A 24599-nucleotide genomic window follows, 5' to 3' on the forward strand; every position below is an offset into this window, starting at 1 on the left:
AATTGAGGTTAAATTGATATTGCAGTGCCACGTTTTGAATATCTTTACATTATGTACTTGTATTTTTTTAATGCAAAGATATTCTGCAGCACATTGATTACAGTTTCTACAAAATGAATGTTGTCCTTATGTAACTGTATTATAGCTTCACATGGTACTAGTTTGTATTCAGTTCCTGAACTTGCTTGATACGTCTTAGGCAGGTGTGTGTGTGTGTGGTATAGTTATGCACATGGATAGTTGTCAAAAGCTTCCCAAGTGTGTGTTCCTTAAATGTTGAATTCATGTGCAGCTATGACATATGGGTGCATATTCTATCCACATGGCAGAGTGTGGTATGCATTGGGTTCTAGGTGGCATAGGCATTTGTATTTGTTTGGCGTTTGTTGGAGTAAGGTGTTGAGGTATAGTGTCTGCAAGCCAAGTGGATGTGTGTATGATATAAGTGCTACAAAATGTAGTGCATTGCTTTCTATGCAGATTTCACGTGTGCCAGTGTATGAATGACTTGCAGATGTATATTAAGTATGCAGGTGTAGGATTCAGCGTGGGGTGTAGTGAGTGTGTGTCCCAGTGTGCAATGGATGGTGTTTCAGATGTGTCAGTCAGAGGGTTCAAGAGAACAGTGGGGCTCTTGTTGTCTTGGTTTCACAACACTAGTTTCTAAGGTATCTGATTTGGGTGCTACACAAATGTGTATCTATTTATTTTGTTAACAAATAACCGAAATTAGTGCTACTCTGGAGCACTAATTTGTAGAGCTCTTTGGGGCCATTTCAGACATCTTAAAACATAGATACATTTTCAAAAGTAATGGGGAGAGCCTGTGTACAATGTGCTTAACCTTTTACTAGCTATAGAGGCTACAGAATGGCCACCTGTCTCCTTTATTGCCACCGTCACTCCTCCTTATCAGCCCTATCAGTGCCCACATGCAACAGCCAGATTTTTCGGCTCACGTTTCAGGGAAACATCCATGGAAATGGCTACAACAATAAAATGCTGAACACGTTGAGAACCCAGTTGTCGTATGGCATACATATTCCAAAAAGCAACTTCCAGCCCACAGAGGCGTTGCTGATATCTTTGGAGGCATTTACTGTGCAGAGCAATGAACAAGCACTGGAAACTCCCAAAGACAAGATTTACAGGCTTGTTTTATTTTGTGTTCCCACTGCCTTTGGCGTGTTTTTAAAACAAAATGTTTACTCTTGCTGTCAAGCCCAATTCCGGGGCCGGGGCAAAGTGCGTGCATTTTCTATGAAAAAGCGGCGCCCCCTTATAACTGGCTTTAAGAAAAACAAGGGTACCCCAATACGTGAACCTGGGGTGAAATATGCGGTAAAAAAACAATGGTTCGGGTGTGGCCAAAAGGTCCAATAATAAAGTGATTCTAAGGAGAGCACTTATGATTAGAGAGTTGAAGATTAATTACTTTAAAGGAGCAAAAAAATTAATAATGTACATAGGGACATAAGTCAGTTCATGTGAAGCGGTTGTGTGCAAGGGAGTTAACCCTTTCCAAGCATGCTGAAGGGAAATGGCTGTCAGTAGGACTCAAGTAAGGGAACGAGGGAAAGTACTAACTCGGCAGAGTAAGAAAAGAGAAGAAAGGGCCATATGCATCAATACATTTTCCCATAGACACAGAATGGGCAAAACCCTTTGATGCATCTGGCCCAAAGAGTCATAAAAAAAAAATCAATGTGTGTTCAACAACTGTTTCAGGCACATGATAGCAGAATTAATTCTGAAGCAACCTAATATGTTGTACCTACTGAGGTAGTTGCTATATGAATTTAAAAAAAATTAAAACCAAACACAAAATCAGCCCTAACTGATTTCGTGTTTGGTTTTAATTTTTTTTTACTTGATTCCTACTGACAGCCATTTTCCTTCAGCATGCTTGGAAAGGGTTAACTCCCTTGCACACAACCGCTCGCAAGTGCGTGCTAATTAGCTCCGCCCTGCTACTGGTTTTACAGCTGACACAGCCCTTAATTACTTCCTGGCTCACTCTGTCTCCCTCTCGCACTAAACACGGACAGCCCAAGCAGCATGACGTGCTGAGCTCCTCTCCCAAAACTTTCCAAATATAAACTGGGAGTGACTTTAACTGTAAGAACTATGACTGCGCATACACCTTTACTATCATTTAATCTTTACCTTGGAGTTCCTGACCCCCCACCCTCCTTTTGCCCTTAACAGAAACATATTGGCAGCAAATCGTTAAGCGCAACTTATACAGCTGACCCTGCCCCTCAAGGTTACTCAGTAAGTGTTTTCTTTCACCAACATCCTTGCAAGCGCCCTTCACGGACGCACACCAGTTTCTAATTACTGCTCTAACTCCTTTACAGCACGTGATATTCTCACGCTCGTACTTTCAGCGAATTAATCTGGGTGAACTCGTCTACCCTCAGCTGTTTTCTGAAGCCCTCAATTGCTCTTCCTTGCGCTACGAATAATTGCATCAGTAAGTCTACTCTGAGTGTTCTCCCTCTCTCCTCCCTTCTCTCGTCTAGCGGGTTGCTACCCAGCTTCATCTGCGCTCTCAACTCTACCTTCCTACTAGCGCGAATTATTACTTGTACTCACACCTATGCTTCCATATTCACGTGCAGCATTTTCACTATTTAACTTCTCTTTTCCACCGTTTAAATACTTCCACCACTTGTAATTTACATTGTTGACTTTCGCTTCCGAATTGCCTTTCGCTTCTGTAATTGCCTCAATTCATGTATTTCCACACCTACCTTGACCCCTAGGCATGGCTAATTACATGATATACAGAATAATTCAGGGTTCATATATATTTATATATGTCATCATGTTTTTTATAAAAAGGAGCCTCTGATTGCATTAATTATACTACATGTAGGGATCAAACTATAGCTTATTTATTTGCCCTTTTTTCCTCATTTAAGATTCAGCTTGCTCACCTGTTATATATCCTGATGATGATCTTGAACAGTTGAGATCGAAACGCCGTTGACCCTTTACAACAAAAAACTCTTCCTATTCTATAAAAGTTGCTTGAGGAGTTTAACACTATTGTTGTCAATGCAATGCCGTTATTTTAAACTTCACCATCACTTTGCACATCACGCCTCTTTCACTTATTGTGTAAGCACCTGAATTCTATTGTTGTGGAAATACATGTTTCCAATGAACTGACTTGTGTCCCTATGTACATTATTAATTTTTTTGCTCCTTTAAAGTAATTAATCTTCAACTCTCTAATCATAAGTGCTCTCCTTAGGATCACTTTATTATTGGACCTTTTGGCCACACCCGGACCATTGTGTTTTTTACCCCTTATAACCGGCTGCACTGTGCTGTGGACTAAAGGAAGAGTTGGATGTGTTGAGCAGGGAGTGCAGTGAGAACATGTCAAAGGATATGCCACAATGCTCAGTGAGGAGAGGGTGTTTCCCAAGCCGCCAGAGAGACTGGGACTGGCCAGAAACAGACTCGCTCTTGTAATTTCAGGTGAGGCCGGTGCTGCCGTGTTAAGTGTGAAGTGTTCTCGGGCTTGCACGGGTGTGGGTGGGGAGGGGGGCTTCGCAGGGATTGTGCCATCTACTGCCAAGACATAGTGGCATAGCTAGGAGGGGTGGTGGGGCGGACCGTCCCAGGTAGGACAAGTTTTGGGGGTGGCAGCCGCCCACGCTCCCCCCACTCTTACCTGCGGCTGTTGCCACCGCAAAATAGCCAGCACCATCTCACCCCCCGCTCTTCCATCATGCCGCCATGGGCAGCCCAAGACCTAGCAACGCCACTGCCAAGAAATAATAATAAAATTCAAGTCCCGTAACTAATGCAAGCCCACTGCGTTTGGTCATGTTAGTAATGTAAGTCTCAGAGCACAGGCTGCAGGAGAGGGAGGAGGCTGTGGTCTCCGAGGGAGCCCGGTGCACGCTTGCAAGCACGGTTAGTGACTCACTCTGCAGCCGGTTTCAATAAACGGCCAAGGAAGCTAAAAAAGGAGTGCGAGGAAACCCTTCCCACACAGCTGCAGAAAGCTGAAAAAATAAAATGGTAATGAAGGGATTTTTTTAACCATTTTACTTTCCGGCTTTCTGTCGAACTGAAATGGCAGGTGCGGGGCAGATCGTCATTGCTGCTGATTGGCAGAAATGATGAGTGTCCCTTTCTGGGCATGTCGGTTTGTCCGGCTACATTATCATGGCCAAACAGACCTGCGCAATTCAACCTCTCCAACCCGGCTGTCATAGTCTAGTTGGAGAGCAGGCATAGACCTTCAGTGCTCTTCGGAGCGCTGAAGCAGCCTGCTGGAGCCAATCCATATACTTCTCTCATGCAGCATAAGAGCAGTGTCTGGATTGGATAAGGAGCTGCAAGACCTCCAGCTGGAGGAGCCTGGAGCTGGCTGGAGGAATCAGGAGCCGGCTAGAGAACACCGAGGACGTGGCGTATGCTAAAAAGGTAAGTGAAACTTTTTTTCATTTTAAAATGTAAATGTTTATTTGTAATTGTTGAATTTTATCTATGTGGACCCACCATTTTCGTAGGTCACCAACCGCCACTAGGGCAGTCCCTCCGGCAGGCTAGCACAATAAAGCAGATAGTCCTAGTTGCAGTACCTCCTAGCAGCACAGCATTCCTCTGGTAATGTGCAGTTTGTAGAGCCAGCAGCATCTGGTTACAAGTCCCACACATGGGGTCAGAGCCCCAGTACAAATACTCAAAAATGTCTTTAATGAAGGTGTGACTTCAAAGGAACCCTTAGAGTGTGCAATAAGCCCTTTCAGCCCAGCCCTGGCTCCAGAAAATCAGTAGGGGTATAAATCAGCCCTTTGTCTGAGGGCAGGACACAACCTTTAAAGATGTAAGCGTGAAATATCTCTCTCTCTCTCCCAGCCCAGGAAGGCTATCAGTATGCCGATGACTGCAGATTTTCCCCTGTCACACCCAGCCCTTCCTGTGTGGTGGCTGTCTGGAATGTATGCACCAAGTGTAGCTGTCGTGTATTGGAGTCCAGCTGAAAAGCACGAAGAGTGATAAGCACAGACAAAAGCCCACTTTCTAAAACTTGTCATTTCTAAAATAGTAATGTAAAATCCAACTACACCAGTAAGCAGGATTTATCGCCACTATTCTAAACATACCAAACATGGTAAGGCCACTCCTTTCTGATCAGGAATTACCACTTAAAAATAAATAAGGAAATTCCCAATGCTATTCAACTCAAGTTTGGCCTAACCAAAGTACTCCTTACAAAAGTCGACAAAAGAATCTCCTTCAAGCTCCTGATCCACGCACACAAAGCTCTCCACAAAACCGGCCCAGCCTATCTCAATAGTCGACTCTCCTTCTACGTACCCAACAGGAATCTCCGCTCCGCTGACCACGCCCTGGCGACGGTCCCACTCATCCGGAGAACCACTTCCGGAGGCAGGTCCTTCTCCAATCGTGCCGCCAAGACCTGGAACACCCTCCCCCTCGACCTGCGACAAACCAAAGACCTGCTGACCTTCAGGAGACAACTCAAGACCTGGCTCTTCGACCATTAACAGCACCCCCCCCCCAGCGCCTTGAAACCCTACCGGGTATGTAGTGCACTTTACAAATTATGTGATTGATTGATTGATTGAAGGCGAGGTTCTTACATCCAGTGCTGGCACAAAATTAAGAACTCACCCAGGAACACATTGAACCACCAGCTCTGGCAAGAACTGTGCTGCACACCCACCTCGCCGGCCAAAATATTCTTGGAGGAATCCTTGGTAACTATCGGATTAGCTGACCTGTGGGAATCTCCAACCACCCACTTGCACTTCAAGCACGTAGCAAATAAGGTAATCAAGAAGCTGTCTCTTACAGAAGACAAAGCAGACTTTGCACGTAGGAGCCATGCATGGATGACATTGAGCAGTTATAAACCCCTTGGGCCGCAGGCATATTTTACACTAGGGTATTCAAGAAAAACCAAAGAAACCTTTATAGAACACAGCTTAGGTATTTTCCCAGCTATGTGGGGACGGGACTGAGGACATAGAACATCTCATTTGCTCCGGTATTAAGTTAAAAGAGGAAAGGGTGGGCCTACTAAAACCCCACTTCCGTGAACGAGGGATACGATCCTGGAGACAGGCGGTACTCGCTTGCTTCAACACTAAGAACCCGCAACTAAACGAGAAGTTAGTGAATTATGTGATTGATTGATTGATTGAAGGCGAGGTTCTTACATCAAGTGCTGGCACAAAATTAAGAACTCACCCAGGAACACATTGAACCACCAGCTCTGGCAAGAACTGTGCAGCACACCCACCTCGCCGGCCAAAATATTCTTGGAGGAATCCTTGGTACCGTGAGCCTTAGTGGTAGAAAGCTCTGCGAGTCAGAACAAGACCCTTAAACCTGACTCTATCCTTGATGGGAAGCCAGTGTAGCTTCTTAAGATACTGCTGCGTGTGGCATCTTTTAGGCACTTTTAAAAGAAGCCGAGTTGCAGCATTCTGGACGACCTGCAGTCTTTCCAATTGGTATGCTGGTAGGCCCCAAAAAAGGTGTACACATAATCAAGTTGCGACATGACAAGGGCATGAACTATCATTTTCTGAGAGTGCCCCAGAAGTAGGTAGAGGAATTCCTTCAAGGATCTCAGAAGGTTATAGCACATGCCAACAACCGTGCTGATATGAGTATTTAAAGAGATTTTATTATCGAATTTTACTCAGAGATTCCAAGCAGCAGCAGTAGGGGAAGGTGGAGGAGGAAAGAAACTAGGCCAGCAATACTCATCTCATATAGGGGGTGAACCAAACAGTAATATCTCGGTTTTTCTAGTGTTACAAATTGCTCCTACGCATCCTTTGAAATACAGCGGACAGGCAAGCTTTAAAGTTGATTAGGGAGATGGTTTATTTAAGCATTCAATAAGTCATCATACATTCACTCTGTCATTCATCATAGCACTCATGCATCTAATCATCCACTCACTGACTTATTCATACATTCTTTCACTTGCACAAGCACATTTAACTTACACACAAACTCAACACAATATGCAAGCTAAATTAAAGAATAAAAATAAAAAAGCAAACATACTGCTGGCTAAACATGGCAGGCATATGTTTGCAATTTCATGTAAACTAAACATAGCAGTGGTGGCCGGCGGTCTTGCAGCGGTAGTGTACACGGTGTTTCATTGTTTTGAAGTTCCAGCATGGCTGCCATGTTTAAAACCTGTGTTGACTATCTTGGAATGGTAACACAGTAAAACTATGTACAATACCATTCAGTGACGTCTGTCTGCAGAGCTGTAGTGTGCTCTAAAACTAATGAAAATAGAAATACGAGAAGGAAAGAAATGAGGAAAAAATGCACAAAGAAAGGACTGGCCCACCAGTCATGGCACGGAAGCATGCTCCTTTTCAGGTGGATGTGTACCGAAAAGAGAAATGCTGTCGCTCATAGAGCAACAGATCCAAGGTCTCAAGAGCTGACCTACTGCCCCATCACCCACTGGCTTTATTGTCCTGTGAGTGACAGCATTCTTAATTATTTGATTTATTTTCTTCTCTTTTTACTTCCTAATATATATTATACATGGTGTTTTAATTGTTTTCAAGTCAAGTCAAAGTATGCTTTATTCGAAATTTCAATCATAAAAGCAGAGTACATGTAACAAAAAAGAATTTAAAATTCATACAACATTTTAAAATAGAATTGTTTTCATTACAAGGTCTGGGTGACAAGTCTATCAGACATCCCAACGGGATTCCCACAAAACGTATTACAGTACAAATGTTCTAGCCTTTTAAGTTTGCCAGAGGGGATGTCAACACCAAAATAATTGCCTCCGAAAGGCAATCTGTGAGATTTTATGTAGCAAATGACATACCTGCAGGCTTAATACAGTACAATAACTATCCATTCTTAAAAGCTTATTGGCTCGAACATAGTGTTTCATAATAAATAAATGAAACAAGTTGTCTTTGTCTGCATCTGGCATAATGTGTTGCTATGAATCTAAGGCCTAGAGCATTAGTCTTTGGATTGATATCAAAACCAACACAGGTTTACTGAAGTGCACATAACAAAATGATGGTAGCTGTGTAAAGGACTACTATATGGGAGGAGTGTGGCTCAATGGTTAGAGTGGCAGACCCTGATGCAGAGTTCTGGCCCGAGACCAGGGTTCAATTCCCGCCTCGGCGGGTCTTGGGCTTAATTTCCTCGGACCTGTTAATTCTCGCCTCGGTGCCTATTCTAATCATGGAGTCCCACTCTGCAACTCTGGGCAATAGCTTGCTTAACCTCCACAACGGCCCCAACAGCGCTAGGATGCCTGGCCTCACCTTGGGGGTGCCCAGGAGTGGGCACTTCACAGGGAAAGGCCAGGAAGGGTTCCACAGCGGTATGTGTACAGCGCCTTGAGACCCCCTTGGGGGTGATACGTGCGCTATATAAGCACTAAATTTTTATTTTTTGTTTATATATCCACAGGTGTATAATACTGGTGTGTTGTTAATTGTGTAAAGAATGGTGCTACCATGATGCTTGAAACGACCTCCTATTTTGTAAGGATGTCGTCCAAGCTGGTAGCCACAATGGCCCCAGCCAAACACAAGATAAATAAAAAAAGGCAAGAAAGCACACAATCTCATTATGTTCTAACAAAGTCCAAAGTTAAACAGTTTTTCATTTTGAAACGTATCTATTTGGTGCATAACTACACTTGAAACGAGCAAATTGCCTGTAAAGCCAACATGTGTTTCATCCCACTGGACTTTCTCAGTGCTGCAAAAGAATACACTGAAAGCCACAATTACAATAGTTAAAATATGATTAAAATATGTTATACGACCAACCATAAAAAAGTAAGAATAAGAGAAATGTGTCATGGGCCACATTCAGAACTTCAAAACAAAGTCTATGCCGAGCAACGAAAACACACATATTGCAGAAATCTGGAATCCCGGTGTCCAAAAGTCACAGTGCGGACCAATCCAGTCAAATATCAATATCAGCCCAGGCTAGTGCTGGTGAAAAAAACTGTGAAACTATATCCAATGCTCTCTTCCCGTGGTGAGACACTCATGTCATCATTTACTTAAAATACCTTTCAAGTAAGATATCGCGCCCATGACTGTGTTCTAGATTAACCTGGTAGCAGAGGAGATGTAAAATATCAGTCTTTTCTACTGAACCAGCACTAACGGCAAGTAACAACAGAAGGGACCCGACAATAAGGGAATGTTAACACTACCCAGACCGTAAAGCCCGTGGGGAGATGGGGCGGGGGGGTACACGAGTAATTTGGAGAAATCTAAAAAGTCTTCTATAAAACACCACCATAGGGGCTCCACTGTTTGGAGTGTCTCCATTTCAAAAACACAACATCCCGTTATACAATTGTTTCAACACAAACATCTGCAGCCATCGTGCCACACTCAGCAAGTTTGAGTATCCCTTCTCTCCCATGGACATTCACTCATTCCGTGTGCCAGTTAGCACACAATGTTGTGTCACCAGCAGCCAGCTTGGGAATTCTCACGATCCTGCCGGTTATTTCGGCGCTCAGCACCGAGTAGTCCTGCTCGTAACCCTCAAAGTCTGAAGACATGTTTGCACTTCTGCAGCCAAAACCAGCAGCACTGACAGCTTGAGCCGCTTCTGATAACACACACACTCCACTTCAGGGCCCAGCTCCTCCCATTCGCCTGGCCATAGGGGAAAATAACACATTCACTGAAGCAAAGAGAACCCCGCAGCCCGCATGCTAATAACGTAGCCATATTGGATGCTAGTACAATGACGGAATTCAGGAAACAATCTGGATGTAACAGTCTTTGGAGAAGAAGAATATGTATCCTTACAATTATAAATACAAAAAAAATGACTTCTTGAAAACGCATGAATGATTTATTTGTATACCACAATCAATTATTGAAAAGTAAATGGTAATGGTTTATTTACAACACAAAATATAAAGAAAAGATTGATCTACAAAAGAAGCGGTTTAATTATTGATTTTTTTTCTCAACACTACGTTATGAAGTATTACCATTCTAACAAACTAACAACACTGAATGGCCTCTAGTTCTATATTTATTCCAGGCGAGCATAGTCTGACACCTACCTCTATAGTCCTTCTTTCATGATTATAGTCTAACCATAGCAACCTAAGCTGCACCCCCACAACAACCATGAATTGCCGGATGAGAAGTCAAATAATTCAGCCAATAGGAGTACGAGAAATTTCTCTTTCAGCGTCTAAAGTATTCTATTCACAAATATTAAAATGTCCCTCCCTCTGCATCACGGAGGCGAAAAGCGTGGATAAATCAAAGCTAAATAAACTGTTGTTTTCACTGAAAAGTAAGTCAAGATGGAATTTGAACACCAAATACTGCACCATGCTTAGGTCTGACTGGAGAACACATGTCTCTTTACTGTAAGTGATCAACAGAAACAAGATAACCAGTGCGACCAGCGCTGACCGCCATCTGTTTCCAATTAAAGCGACCGCGAGACGCGGGCGCGATAATTGGAAACAGATGGCGCTGCTGCTCGCTCCTGAGCACTCTAGGCCAGGGGACACAGAAAGCAGGACATGCACCCGCCTTGGACTAATTGCATACTGTCTTTCATAGAAAGACACACGCAAAAATCAATTGCGAGTGATTTAAAAAAAAGCACACACACAAGCATGTGTTCAGAGTTCAAAAGCCCTTACTAAATGCCTCGCAGAGCAGCGCATGCGAACTGGATCAGGCGAGACCTAAAAAGGGAGATTAAGGCTTCACAAGTAGTTTTAAACGCCAAGTCCAAGTGGCAGTAAACTGTGCACCTAGGTCCTGCGGTGGCAGGCCTGGGAAAGGTGTGAAGAGTTACTTCTGCGGGTGGCACAAGCAGTGCTGCAGGCCCACTAGTGCAAACAAAGCAAACACAAGGAGATGATGGGCGGAGTGCTGAAACTTTTCAAACACTCACCCCCCAGTCACAGATCTGTGTTGAATCCATCATCATTCTTTAGCTCACTTCGCCACTTCAGTTCAAACCCAGCTATATGCAAATCAGTCTTGACCCTGTGTCTCATGTGAACAGTACAGCCCGAACTGCCAAGTCAGGTCTTCCCTGGACCGGAAACAAGCATCCTGGGTCATTTTTCTGGGCATCACCCTTCATCAGCCAGGCTAGCTTGAATCCAGTGGTGTAGTGAGCACGGGACACATGTCTGGGCATACCCTTCCCACTTAGGGCAACATATGGGATTTAACTTATGTGGTATTAGTACACTTTCAGCACCATCTACCATGGTCTTATCAGAAACGATGAAAGTGAGCACACCAGACTACTTTCCTGACCTAGTAGAAGATCCAGTGGCAGCTCGCAGTGGGAGTGCTGGGGGCGGTGAGGCGGAGAGGGTGGGGGAGGTAGTGGAGTCAGACATACGACGGTCAGGGGTAAAGTAAGTAAATAAATAAATAAAACCATTTACCTTGCACGCTCTGCATCGCCAACTCTGTTTTATTTATTTATTTATTTACTTACTTTACTTTGCAACTCCCTGGCCCCACCGCACCTCAGCACTCCCTCCGCAAGCCGCCACTGGGTAGAACCATGACTGCAATTTGGAGATGACATAATGAGCTGCAATGCAATTTAGCAGTAAGAGAACCCTGTCCAAACATAAGTCATCTCTTGGCCTGGAAAAAATACATTCTTTTACCTGCCTTGTACATGGAAACATTGCCATAATATTGGTATTAAGACGACCTTAAGGTAAGGGGCCCATGTTGTTAAACAGTCAGGGATTTTATCATTCTAAAGCTGAATACCCCTCTAGTGAGGCATAGGGCACCTTCTACATCAAGGGACATTCCAGTCTGCTCTAAGGCGCCCCATCAAGACATATACACTCAATCTGAGTGGGGACCAAAAAGAACCCCACATTCTAAACAATTACATACTGCATCCAATTTTTCGTGCTTCTTGGACCTGTATATGATGCCCACTGGCACACCCAGTAAATCCATCTTGGGAGTCAATATGGGTGTTGGGTGGACAGTACCCTTAAAGTTAGGGTTCATTGCCGGTGGCATCTCTTTCCCAAAAAAAGACTGAAATTGAGGCCGAAGTTCTCTCCACATCTCCTAAAGGAAGGGTAGTCCAGGGACAGGATCCATTCATTTCTCACTCAGCTTTTTAGCTTATGCACATACTCCGGAACGGGAGTCAAAATCACCTTTAGAAAAATATTCGTAATAGCCTCATTGGGTATGAGTCTAGCAATAGAGCCTCAGGGCCTCCCACTGGACTCCGGGCCACCACTGTACTAGTTGTGATTCTTATTGAAGCCTGAAACGTGATGCTCAGGTCTATCAATGTGTCGCTCAGTTGCTGGGGCTAGCGGGGTTGGCTGCTCGATTAATAGACGAGGCACTTAGTGATGACATTGAGGTCCACACCCTCGCAGACGACTCCCTCAACTCCACCGAACACCTTCACTTTCGGATCCACACCGACCCCAACACCACCCTCAGAGGAACACTCATCTACAGACCCCCCGGACCCCGGGCTCAGTTCAGCGAGTCCACCGCCAACCTCGCCAGCACCCACGCACTCGCCTCCACAGACTACATCCTCCTCGTGGACTTGAACTTCCACCTCGAGAGCAACAACGACGCCAACTCCACCGCCCTGATCGCCAACCTCGGCCTCTAACAACTCACCACCGAACCCACCCACGCCGCCGGCCACACGCTCGACACCGTCTTCTCCACAAGCACCCACATCACCTTCAACCACACCACCGAACTCCACTGGACTGACCACCGATGCACCCACTTCACCTTCAAGAAACCAACCACGCACCACCGCACCCAACAGCTGCCTTGCCGCTGCTGGAGCAAAGTTACCGAAGACCAGCTGACCTCCACCCTCACCCAGAACCCACCCACTGAACCCACCGACACAGACGCCGCCACCCGACTTCAGACAGTGGATCAACGACTGCGCCAACACCCTCGCCCCGATCAAGAAACTCTCCATCAACCACCCCAGCAAGAAAGCCGCCTGGTTCACCGAAGAACTCCAGATCTCCAAATGAACATGCCGGAAGCTGGAGAAGAAAGGGCTCCACGACCGCGCAGCAGACAGCCACGCAGCCCACAAGGACGCCACCCGCAGACATCACCACCTCATCAGAACACCAAAGATATCATCCTTCAAAACCCGACTGGATAACAACGCACACGACAGCAAAGAACTTTTCAACATAGTGAAGGAACTCTCCAACCTCAGCGCCAACGCCAACGACATCCCGCCATTGCAGGACCTGTGCGACTCACTGGCCACCTTCTTCCATCGCAAGATCGCCGACATCCACGACAGCTTCAACTCCTCATCTGCCCCGACTGCAACAGAACACACCCCGAACGCCAGCTGCACCAACCAGCTGACCTCCTGGTCCCACGTCAACGATGAAGAGACACGCAAGGTCATGAACTCCATCCACTCAGGATCTCCATCAGACCCCTGCCCACACCACGTTTTCAACAAAACTGACGCAACCATCGCACCCCATCTGCGAAAGATCATAAACATCTCCTTCGACACAGCGACATTCCCGGAAAGCTGGAAGCACGCCGAAATCAATGCCCTCCTCAAGAAACCCAAGGCGGACCCCAAAGACCTCAAGAACTTCCGGCCCATCTCCCTGCTCCCCTTCCCGGCGAAGGTCTTCGAGAAAATCACCAACATGCAGCTGACTCGCCACCTCGAGTACGACAGCATCCTAGACCCATCCCAGTCCGGATTCAGACGCAACCACAGCACCGAGACTGCCCTTATCGCCGCCACTGACGACATCAGGTGCCAGCTAGACAATGGCGAAACCTCAGCCCTCATCCTCCTGGACCTGTCTGCCGCTTTCGACACGGTCTGCCACCGCACACTAAGAACACGCCTCCAAGAAGCCTGAATCCGGAAGAAGGACCTGGACTGGACCACGTCCTTCCTCTCTGGCAGAACCCAGAGAGTCCGCCTCCCGCCCTTCCGATCCGAAGCCACTGACATCATCTGCGGCGTACCCCAGGGCTCATCCCTCAGCCCGACCCTGTTCAATGTCTACATGGCCCCCCTCGCACAAGTGGCCCGCCAGCACAACCTGAACATCATCTCCTAGGCCGACGACACCCAGCTCATCCTCTCCCTCACCAAGGACCCGCACACCGCCAAGACCAACCTCCACGAGGGAATGAAGGCCGTCGCTGAGTGGATGAGGAACAGCCGTCTGAAACTGAACTCGGACAAGACGGAGGTCCTCATCCTAGGTTCCACCCCCTCTGCTTGGGGCGACTCCTGGTGGCCGACCGCACTGGGAGCAGCTCCAACACCCACGAACCACGCACGCAACCTAGGATTCATCCTCGACTCCTCCCTCTCCATGTCGAAGCAGGTCAACGCCATCTCCTCCTCCTGCTACAACACCCTCCGCATGCTTCGCAGGATCTACAAGTGGATCCCGACCGAAACAAGAACAGTGACCCAAGCCCTCGTCGGCAGCAGGCTAAACTACGGCAACGCACTCTACGCAGGAATCCCAGCCAAACACCTGCGACGACTACAACGCATTCAGAACGCCTCAGCCCGACAGATCCTCAACGTCCCCAGCCGCAGCCACATTTCCCCCCACCTCAGAGACCTGCACTGGCTCCCCATCAACAAGAGGATCACCTTCAAACTCCTCACCCACGCACACAAAGCACTCCACAACACCGGACCAGCATACCTGAACGACAGACTCAACTTCTACACCCCCGCCCGCCAGATCCGCTCCGCCAGCCTCGCCCTTGCTGCCATCCCGCGCATCCAACGAACAACCTCCGGCGGTAGATCCTTCTCCTTCCTCGCTGCAAAAACCTGGAACACCCTCTCCACCCATCTACGGCAGACACAGGACCTGCTCACCTTCGGAAGGCTCCTCAAGACCTGGCTCTTCGAGCAGTAGCAGCACCCCCCTCACCCCAGCGCCTTGAGACCCTCACGGGTAAGTAGCGCGCTTTACAAATTCACTGATTGATTGATTGATTGGTAGTGTGGGCTGCTCCAGTATGCCAGTGGCGCTGCACAATTATTCGAATAAGGTGCCACCCTTAGTTATATGAGTGTGGAGGTCGGAATAGTTGCCCTACCTTGCTCCCATGACCCATTATCGTCTCTGGTCCATTCTCCTGGAAATAATAGTGGCCGTGCAGGGATGTGGTGAGGCCCGGGTACAGGAATACTTTACGGGTGAAACAGACACTCAAGGAGACTTCGCTCCCCATTAGCTAAACCATTGGCGAAGCCCAGTAGATGTTGAGACTCTGTTGGCCGACCCCGCTGCTACCCCTCCTGAAGTCATGGACGTACATGCACCTCAAGGGGCCCATGGGAGGCTGCTCTGGAGTCTCGGAAGGGGGTGGAGGTTGCAAGAGCTTGACTGAGCTTGACTTGTGGCCACTCTGCTTTTACAAAACCCTGGTCTGACTTCCGGGTGGAGGACTGCTCTTAGGAGGAATAGCCTTTTCTTACATTGGAAGTTGTGTGAATGCAAACTTGTTTTAGGCAGACATCCCCTGGTGATCAAGAACTTTCCTAGAAGTCCAGTTGGAAAACGCAGCCCTGGTCCATAGACCAGCAGCTCACCTTATACACTTCAGTTATATTCATCTCAATGTATTCATACCAGTGACTTCTCAGCGGGCCTCTTCTCTCCCACTGACCACCACTAATTGTCACCACATCAGGGGTAGACTACCCAACACAAGCACGGGCGCTCACAAATGAGTAGAAACATTTGTTTGAAAAGCACTTTGGTTGAATATTTTTATTTGAAAATGTTTTTTCGAAAGTAATGCATGCCTTTATAAATGACACATCTGTTGAAAAATAAACTTGACTAAAACTTGTTCCTCCTGTTACGTCCCTGCCTCAGACTTTGGCATTTTCACGCTTGTGTCTAGGCTGGGAGAGAGTGCATTCCTTCAACGTTTATACACTGTTTCCTGTTGTAGCACATTCTTTTGGAGGAGGATTTCTTCAAAGTACCAAAAAGTGAATATAAATGCATGCTTGGTTTTTAAAAGATGTTATGTTTACCTGGCTGATTGTGCTCTTTTTGCCATGAAGCATCCGTTTTACCCCACCTTTACTTCTGTATTTATTGCATCTTTGAAAGTCGGCCATCCCCAGACGCCCCATTGCTCTGACCCGGCTATTTTACCTTTCGAAGTACAGACGGAGCCAGTTCAGGAGCTGGTCCTGGTGGGTACAGCAAGGACTGCCAGGACTGGCCATATGTTACATACAGGGGTCACAGTAACGGGTGCATTACAAACAGGGTGGGGGGCAGCCAAATCGGGGTAGGTTTTCATTCGATCATCTACCTGCTAAAAAAACCTTTACAACTAAAGTTTATTTGAATATTTCTTTTCACTAGGGGTGCATCCCACAAAACGTTTCAAACCAAACATTTAGAAGACACACACTACGATAAAGTGTCCCGACTCACACATGGGGCAGCCCATCTTACGACCACGGTATATTCCAGCATGTTTGTCTTGAAGTGTGAAATGATGAATGCACAGAGGAGCCCTCCTCGGGGCTCGGGGTCCTCTGGGGAGCATCACTGACCTTCACTCTCCTTCAGTTCTCTCTCGGGGTCAAGGACATTGCCACCCTCTTCAGGAGTTTCAGAAACATCTGCATTCTAGTCAGTCCCATCGCCATGACCTTGAGGCTGCAGAGGTCAGTCCCATCGCCATGACCTTGAGGCAGGAGAGGTCAGTCACATCACCATAACCTTGAGGCCGCAGAGGTCAGTCACATCACCATGACCTCTCTGAGGCAGGAGAGGTCAGTCACATCGCCACGACCTTGAGGCAGGAGAGGTCAGTTACATCGCCATGACCTTGAGGCAGGAGAGGTCAGTCACATCTCCATGACCTTGAGACAGGAGAGGTCAGTCACATCTCCATGACCTTGAGGCTGCAGAGGTCGGTCACATCTCCATGACCTTGAGGCTCCATGGGTTAGTCCCATCGCCATGACCTTGAGGCAGGAGAGGTCAGTCCCATCGCCATGACCTTGAGGCAGGAGAGGTCAGTCATATCGCCATGACCTAGAGGCCGCAGAGGTCAGTCACATCACCATGACCTAGAGGCCGCAGAGGTCAGTCACATCACCATGACCTCTCTGAGGCAGGAGAGGTCAGTCACATCGCCACGACCTTGAGGCAGGAGAGGTCAGTTACATCGCCATGACCTTGAGGCAGGAGAGGTCAGTCACATCTCCATGACCTTGAGGCAGGAGAGGTCAGTCACATCTCCATGACCTTGAGGCTGCAGAGGTCAGTCACATCTCCATGACCTTGAGGCTCCATGGGTCAGTCCCATCACCATGACCTTGAGGTAGGAGAGGTCAGTCACATCGCCATGACCTTGAGGCCGCAGAGGTCAGTCACATCACCATGACCTCTCTGAGGCAGGAGAGGTCAGTCACATCGCCATGACCTTTAGGCAGGAGAGGTCAGTCACATCGCCATGACCTTGAGGCAGGAGAGGTCAGTCCCATCGCCATGACCTTGATGCAGGAGAGGTCAGTCCCATCGCCATGACCTTGAGGCAGGAGAGGTCAGTCACATCGCCATGACCTTGAGGCCGCAGAGGTCAGTCACATCACCATAACCTTGAGGCAGCATGGGCCAGTCCCATCGCTATGACCTCGAGGCAGAAGAGGTCAGTCCCATCGCCATGACCTTGAGGCAGCATGGGTCAGTCCCATCGCCATGACCTTGAGGCAGGAGAGGTCAGTCCCATCGCCATGACCTTGAGGCAGGAGAGGTCAGTCATATCGCCATGACCTTGAGGCAGGAGAGGTCAGTCCCATCGCCATGACCTTGAGGTCGCAGAGGTCAGTCACATCACCATGAACTCTCTGAGGCAGGAGAGGTCAGTCACATCACCATGACCTCTGAGGCAGGAGAGGTCAGTCTCACCGTCATGACCTTGAGGCAGGAGAGGTCAGTTACATCTCCATGACCTTGAGGCAGCATGGGTCAGTCCCATCCCCATGACCTTGAGGCAGGAGAGGTCAGTCACATCACCATGACCTCTCTGAGGCAGGAGAGGTCAGTCACATCACCATGACCTTGAGGCCGCAGAGGTCAGACCCATGCATTCCAATAGGAAGTCAGTTTCAGTTGCAAGGACTCACAAAAGAGCTAGGGTGACACCTAGTGTGCGAAGATGGCCATCTCAATGTTCCCACAAAGTCACGTGTTCCTGAGCACCCATGAGTCACATGTGCCACACCTAACCTCACATCAACAGGGTGGTTAGCACCTTCTCTGGCCCCTCACGTGCCCACCCAAAAACCTGTGTAACTCATTTCACGTCACTGTGAAACACACACAGGGATATGTGCACACTGCAGAACAGAGAATCGTGACACACTGTATACCCTAATCTATGCAGAGAAAGACCTAATGTAGCACACACTATGAAACACAGATTGAGGCACAAAACATGCAGCACACGCCACAACACATGAGCATACTGAAACTTACGCAAAAAGACATGTATCATACAATATGAAACAGTAAGACACAACACATGGGGCACACACACACACACACTATGAAACAGTGAGACACGACACATGTAGCACACACCATCAAACAGTAAGAAAAAAACACATGTAGCACACACCATGGAACAATGAGACACAACCCATGGAGCACACATTGTGAGACACAACACATGTAGCAAACACTATAAAACAGCGAGACACCGCACATGAAGCACACACCATGAAACTGTGAGACACAACACAAGTAACCCACATAAAGTCTAGTATGCTCAAAGGTGCGCACATACTATCAAACATAGAATGAGGCACCAAAAATGTACCGTAGACTATGTAACGCATGCAGACACAACACATGTAGTACACACTGTGGACCACAAGCAAACACTACCAATGCATCAAGCAGCATGGAAAACAGACAGAAACACAACACTTAGCACACACCATGGAACTCATACAAAGGTAAACGAGGAAATACACACTATAGAGCACCCATGCACACAGACACCCACCCACCGTATGCACTGCACACTGTGTATCACTGGCACAAGCAACACGTCTGGCACATGCTATGGAGTTGTGACAGAAACAGGTCAAATGTAGTCCAGAAATACATGTAGAAACATGGCATATACAGCACACACTATGAGACACAAGCACACATGACAAATATAGTGCAGTCTATGGAACACAAGTAGAGACAAGACGTGGGTGCACAGTATCAATCAGATGCATGCATGACAAATGTAGCACGCACTGTGAACATGCCTAGAGGCATCACACATATAGCATTCCCTATGAAACTTAGAGGCACAGCAAATTTAGGACAGGCTGTGGAGCTCATGTAGAGACGTAACATATGTAGTACATACTATGGGTTCACACAAAGGCATGACCAGTATAGCACAGACTGTGGAACTACCGCAGCGATATACCGCCTACAGTGAAAGGTTTGAGTCACATGAATACATGTAATACAAACTGTTGTACATGGCATGTGTGATGGATGGTATCAGTCACATCCAGCCATGACAAATGTAGCACACAGTGTGAACATATGGAGGCATCATACATATAGCATACACAGCAAATGTAGCAGAGGCTGTGGAAATCACTTTAGTAGTGACTGTGGAATTTATGCACAGATATGGTACATATAGTACATGATATGGGTCAAGAACACATGAAAAATGTAGCTCAGCTGATGTAATAAACAGAGAAACATGACACAGGGAGTAGACACTATGAAGCAAGGACAGGGATACAACACATGAAGCACAGACTAAGGAACACATCCAGGTGCATGGCACATGTGGTGACAACTATTGGTCACATGCAGACAAAACAATGGCTGCAGGCACTATGAAAACCACGACATGTAGAGCCCAGCATGGAAAACATGCAGTCAGGACATATGTAGCACTCATTAACACAGACGGCGACACAACAAAACACATATAGGAACAAGGCACAATCTTTACATACTGAAAAACACACAAAGGCACAGCACATTTAGCGCACCCTATAGGAAACAGAGTACATGTTTGCAGATACAAACATGTAGAGCACATGATCGAACACATGCAGAGACATGACGAGATAAACGCTATCAAAGAGAGGTAGCAACAATACCTGTACTGCACACAATGAAACTCACCCAGAGGCACCACCCAAGCTACACATTCTTTGGAACATGCAAAAGGATATTATTGTCAGCATGCTTTTCAAATGTTTTCTGAAAGCTCCTTGAAGCTGCCTTGGTGGCCTATGAAGCTCTGCACACTGTGCACAACATTATCTGTCGCACAGCTGTCAACATCTCAGATGCAAGACATGGAATCCCGCAGAGCTTTGCGGAACGGCTTGCTGCCCAGCCCCAAGCCGTACGGGCACAGCACTGGGTAGACGGAATAAGCCAACCTGCCCAGAGTGATGAGGCCTGGGGCTAGCTGGTAGCTATTGCTGAAGCTGACGGCAAGCATGGTGAAGTGGGTGACCCAGCAGACAAGGTAGACACACATCAACGCCAGCACTGTCCACCCTGCCCTCCAATGAGTTTTGGGCCTGGAGGTGGGGCCGACCCAGGTGTTCACTTTCAAAGGGCCAATTGGCAGTGTGACTCCTGGTGACAGCATCTTCATGTACTTCCGTAGGGTCCAAAGTGTGCCCGTGCTGGCGATCAGCATAATGACAGCAGGAAGGATCTCGGTCAACACCAAACAGCTGTAGACGTAGGCTTTATTCCCCCAGGTGTGCCCAATGGAAAGGAGGCAGCCGTGATAACTCCTGATGTTGCCCAGGGGACTGGAGACATTGGCACAGGAACCATTTACGCTCAATGTTTGACTCCCACTCCTTGTATCCTTTTCCAGGTAGATTAAGGTTGGACTCAGGAAGACGCCACAGATGACCCAGAGGGTTACTACGCAGATCTTCATGGATGTGCCTCCCTCCAAGAGTCGCAGTAGAAGAGATGGCTGCTTGGAGCACAGCTTGAACGTGCGATACGCGCTGAGGAGGACGGTGAGCCAGGCGCTCATGCAGCCAGAGAGGACGGAGAAGAAACCAAAGACCTTGCAAAACACCCCGCCCACAAAGTCCTCACTAGCGGCTTTGTATAGCATCACCGGGGTGTACCTGGTTGTGACAAAGCACAGGTTGGCTAAAGACAGGTTGCTGATTAGTAGATCTACTGGAGGGATGCGCCTGCCGGACTTCTTGAGGGTCACCCCCATGACCACCACATTCCCCAAAATACCGAAAACGAAAAAGATGACATAGACTGAGAAGAACACCGTATCCATGTCCACGGAACGTCCTGTTTTTACCTAGGCACTGAAACGTCACAGTAGATGAGCAGTAACTGGATCTCAGCTAGACAATGAGCAAATATTTCGTCAGAACAAGACAATGAGTTGTAAGTATGTCTCAAAATGACATTGAGTGGTAACTATGTCTCAGCAAGACTATGAGCAGTAACTACCTTTCAGCAAGACACTGAGCGGTACTATGCCTCAACCATACGTCACTGGGGTCTCAATTCCAGAAGGTGGGCGGACGTTACCATTTGCTGATCACGAGAAGCTCAACGATGAAGCTCAGAGTTCGCGTGGAAACGTAAGGTGGTGAAGGTAGCGCTCTAGAGGATGGAAGCCACGCGCTCTCCTGGCACGCCGAGCCAATTCCCTCTTGGGCTTTAGGCTTCAGGAGGTAATCAGTGAGCCGTTTTATACAGCAGATTCACGTGAGTAGCTCCTCCTCCACACTAATCCCATCCATTCTGCACCTTGGACTTTAAGTGCTAGCATCCTATCGCAGACCTTCATGCAGCTTAAAGAAAAGGCAATCAGGAAGCCTTCAATTAGGGCAGATGAGTGGGCAAGAAGGGATGGGGCTGGCAGGTGTGGAATATAATGTTCCTGTACACAGTCAATGGCTTTTAGCACCGCACACTGCACGTTCATACGATTTTCACAATGTTCCTGCACACATTTAAAAAACGTTCAGGGCTGCAAAATGCAAGTTTACACGATTTAATCATTTTATATCTTCCTCCTAGCAGCAAATGTATTAAAATATCAAAAGAAAACAACATGTTTAATCAAGTGTAGATTCAAATGGAAATAGATTAAATGATTAGCATGCAGTGAAACAGCTTTGCCTACGCGCGATATCATGTGAGAATCTCTCAGCTGTCAGGATACTTTGTCACTTCAGAAGTACATGTAGTATGCTTTCAATCAATCAATCAATCAATCAATCACCTTTTCTCTAGCGCACAGCTGCTTCCCAGGAGGCGTCCTGGCGCTCAAGCAGGCAATTGACAGCCAGTACTCCCAGTGCAAAATAAGAAAGGTTTAGCTTTTGTCAAAGAGAGAGGTTTTAAGTTATTTCTTAAAAATTGAGACAAAAGCAGCTCTACACAGATTTATTGGGAGAGGGTTCCACAGCTTGGCTGTCAAGACTGTGAAAGATGTTTCTTCTTGCCTTGTCTTAAGACATTTTGGGATATGAAGCAGTAAAAGATGCTGTGATCTGCTACATTGCTGGTGTAGGTGCAGTCCTTTCCGCAGATATGCAGGGCCCTGTCTATAAAAAGCTCTAAAAGCTAGCTTCGGAGCTTTAAACTTGATCTGGTTTATCACAGGTGGCCAGTAGAGTTGCTTCACATGAGCTATGGTCTTCCTATACAGAACTCTTCGGGTCAGCCTTGCTGCCGCATTCTGAAGTCGTCTGATTTGAAGTCGTCTGCAAATCAGGAAAGCAGGGAGTCCCAGATATAGACTATTTGCATAGTCCTACAGCAAAGGGACCAAGGTATGAACAACAGACTTAGTATTTTTTTCTGGGATCAGGTGCAACATCTCCCTCAATGATCTGAGTTTAGCACAGCAAGCAGATGACACCTGCTTGATTTGTGTAGAGAAAGAGAGACTTGAGTCAAACATGACCCCCAGATTTCTCATGTGGTCAGCAGGGGCCGATGGGAAGCCAAGTTCCTCTGGCCACCATAGGCGAGGAGGTGAAGCAGAGCGTGTGCCAAAGAAGAGAACTTCGGTTTTATCCGAGTCCAGTTTTAGAGAAGTGTCATTCATCCATCCTGCGACTCCCTTGAGGCATTGTTTAACTTACATATAGGCTGAGTTTTTTTGGAAAGATAGCAGAAGATCAGTGTCATCCATATATGACAGCACATAAATACCCCAAGCTTCAAGCAGTTGAGCCAAGGGGGCTAGGCAGAGATTAGAGAGTGTTGGGCTCAGTGCAGAGCCCTGCAGAACTCCGTATAGTATGGGCCAATGGGATGTCGGGAATGGCTGAAGGTGGGCTCTCTGGGAGCTATACTGTACATACGACTTCAACAGCGAGAAGGCTTTCTCTTGAATACCTGCCCATTTGCTTCTCTCTAAGAGGGTGGCATAAGAGGCTGTGTCAAACGCTGCCTATAGGTCTAAAAGGACCACCATCACCGCTTGTCCACCATCAAGATGTTCTTTGATGAATTCAGTGACTTCTTTCTATGCCCGAACAGTAACACTTGCAGTTCCAATCTGTTACGGCTGAGCCCAACAGACAGCACAATGAGCTGGTTGCAAAATACATTGTGGACTTATCAAGCCCACCCATTACTTACCATTGGCTGGCTTTCCTGTCACTCTCATTTGTCTACTTCTTATTCGTGTTCCAGCTTGTCACTCTGGTCACTGTCCCACCCATGGAGCAGTGCCTCTTTACCATCTCTTTTGATTGGTTAGCTTCTATGATTCCATTACTTGCTTTTCAGCACTACATTTTTTACTTTTTGGTTAAGCACTCCACGAGTGCATTTGTCTCCCTTGTGTACTTCTCTCCCGCCGCACTCTGTGTTGCTGACTGTTCCTCGTTTGCTTCTACCTACTTCTCTCTATGCTACACTCCCTCTTGTGTCCTCCCCCATTGCTTTCTTGCCCGTGTGCTTATTTTCTCCTGCTCCCCGTTTCTATTCAACTTGTTGGTTCTTGTCCCCACCCTGGCCTGTCATTTTGCTTCCATTCCCCCACCCTCCACGTTGCTTCCCCCCCTCCACCTGCACCTTCCTTTTCTTTCACCTGTTGCTTCTCCTCCCACCCCCACCTTCGTGCTTCTATTCATGCGCTCTCCTTCTCTGTTGCCCATTGCTTCTCCTCCCCACCCCCAGATTGTTTCCCCCACCTGTGCCCTCTCTTTTGCCACACCCACACCCTCCATGTCGCTCCTCCCCCCATGCGCTTCAAAGAAAAACGTTCTCACATTTTTTTCTTTAAATTTGCTGGTTCAATTCAGAACAGCAAATAAAAAGAAAAAAATAGAGGCTATGTAATTTTATGGGCATGTGTCTGTAAAATGACGTTGTGGTTTATAGATCAACCGGTCTAAATAAACTTTATTTTTTTACTTGACTTGACTTGACGTTGCCATCAGCCTCATAGGCTTTTTTTGTTATTTAGCAATGCTGCACAGTATTGGGAATGCTG

General features: G+C 47.1%; 1 protein-coding gene across 1 annotated transcript; it reads right to left on the bottom strand.

Moving 5' to 3' along the window:
- Window positions 1-20426: 20426 nt before the first annotated feature.
- On the bottom strand, window positions 20427-21410 carry LOC146809112 (olfactory receptor class A-like protein 4). Its single transcript, XM_085614828.1, has one exon. The coding sequence runs from the start codon at window positions 21408-21410 to the stop codon at window positions 20427-20429; it is 984 nt and encodes a 327-aa protein (XP_085470954.1).
- Between the last annotated feature and the right edge of the window lie 3189 nt (window positions 21411-24599).

Source organism: Triturus cristatus, chromosome 7, assembly GCF_964204655.1.
Source record: "Triturus cristatus chromosome 7, aTriCri1.1, whole genome shotgun sequence".
NCBI classification, from domain to species: Eukaryota; Metazoa; Chordata; class Amphibia; order Caudata; family Salamandridae; genus Triturus; species Triturus cristatus.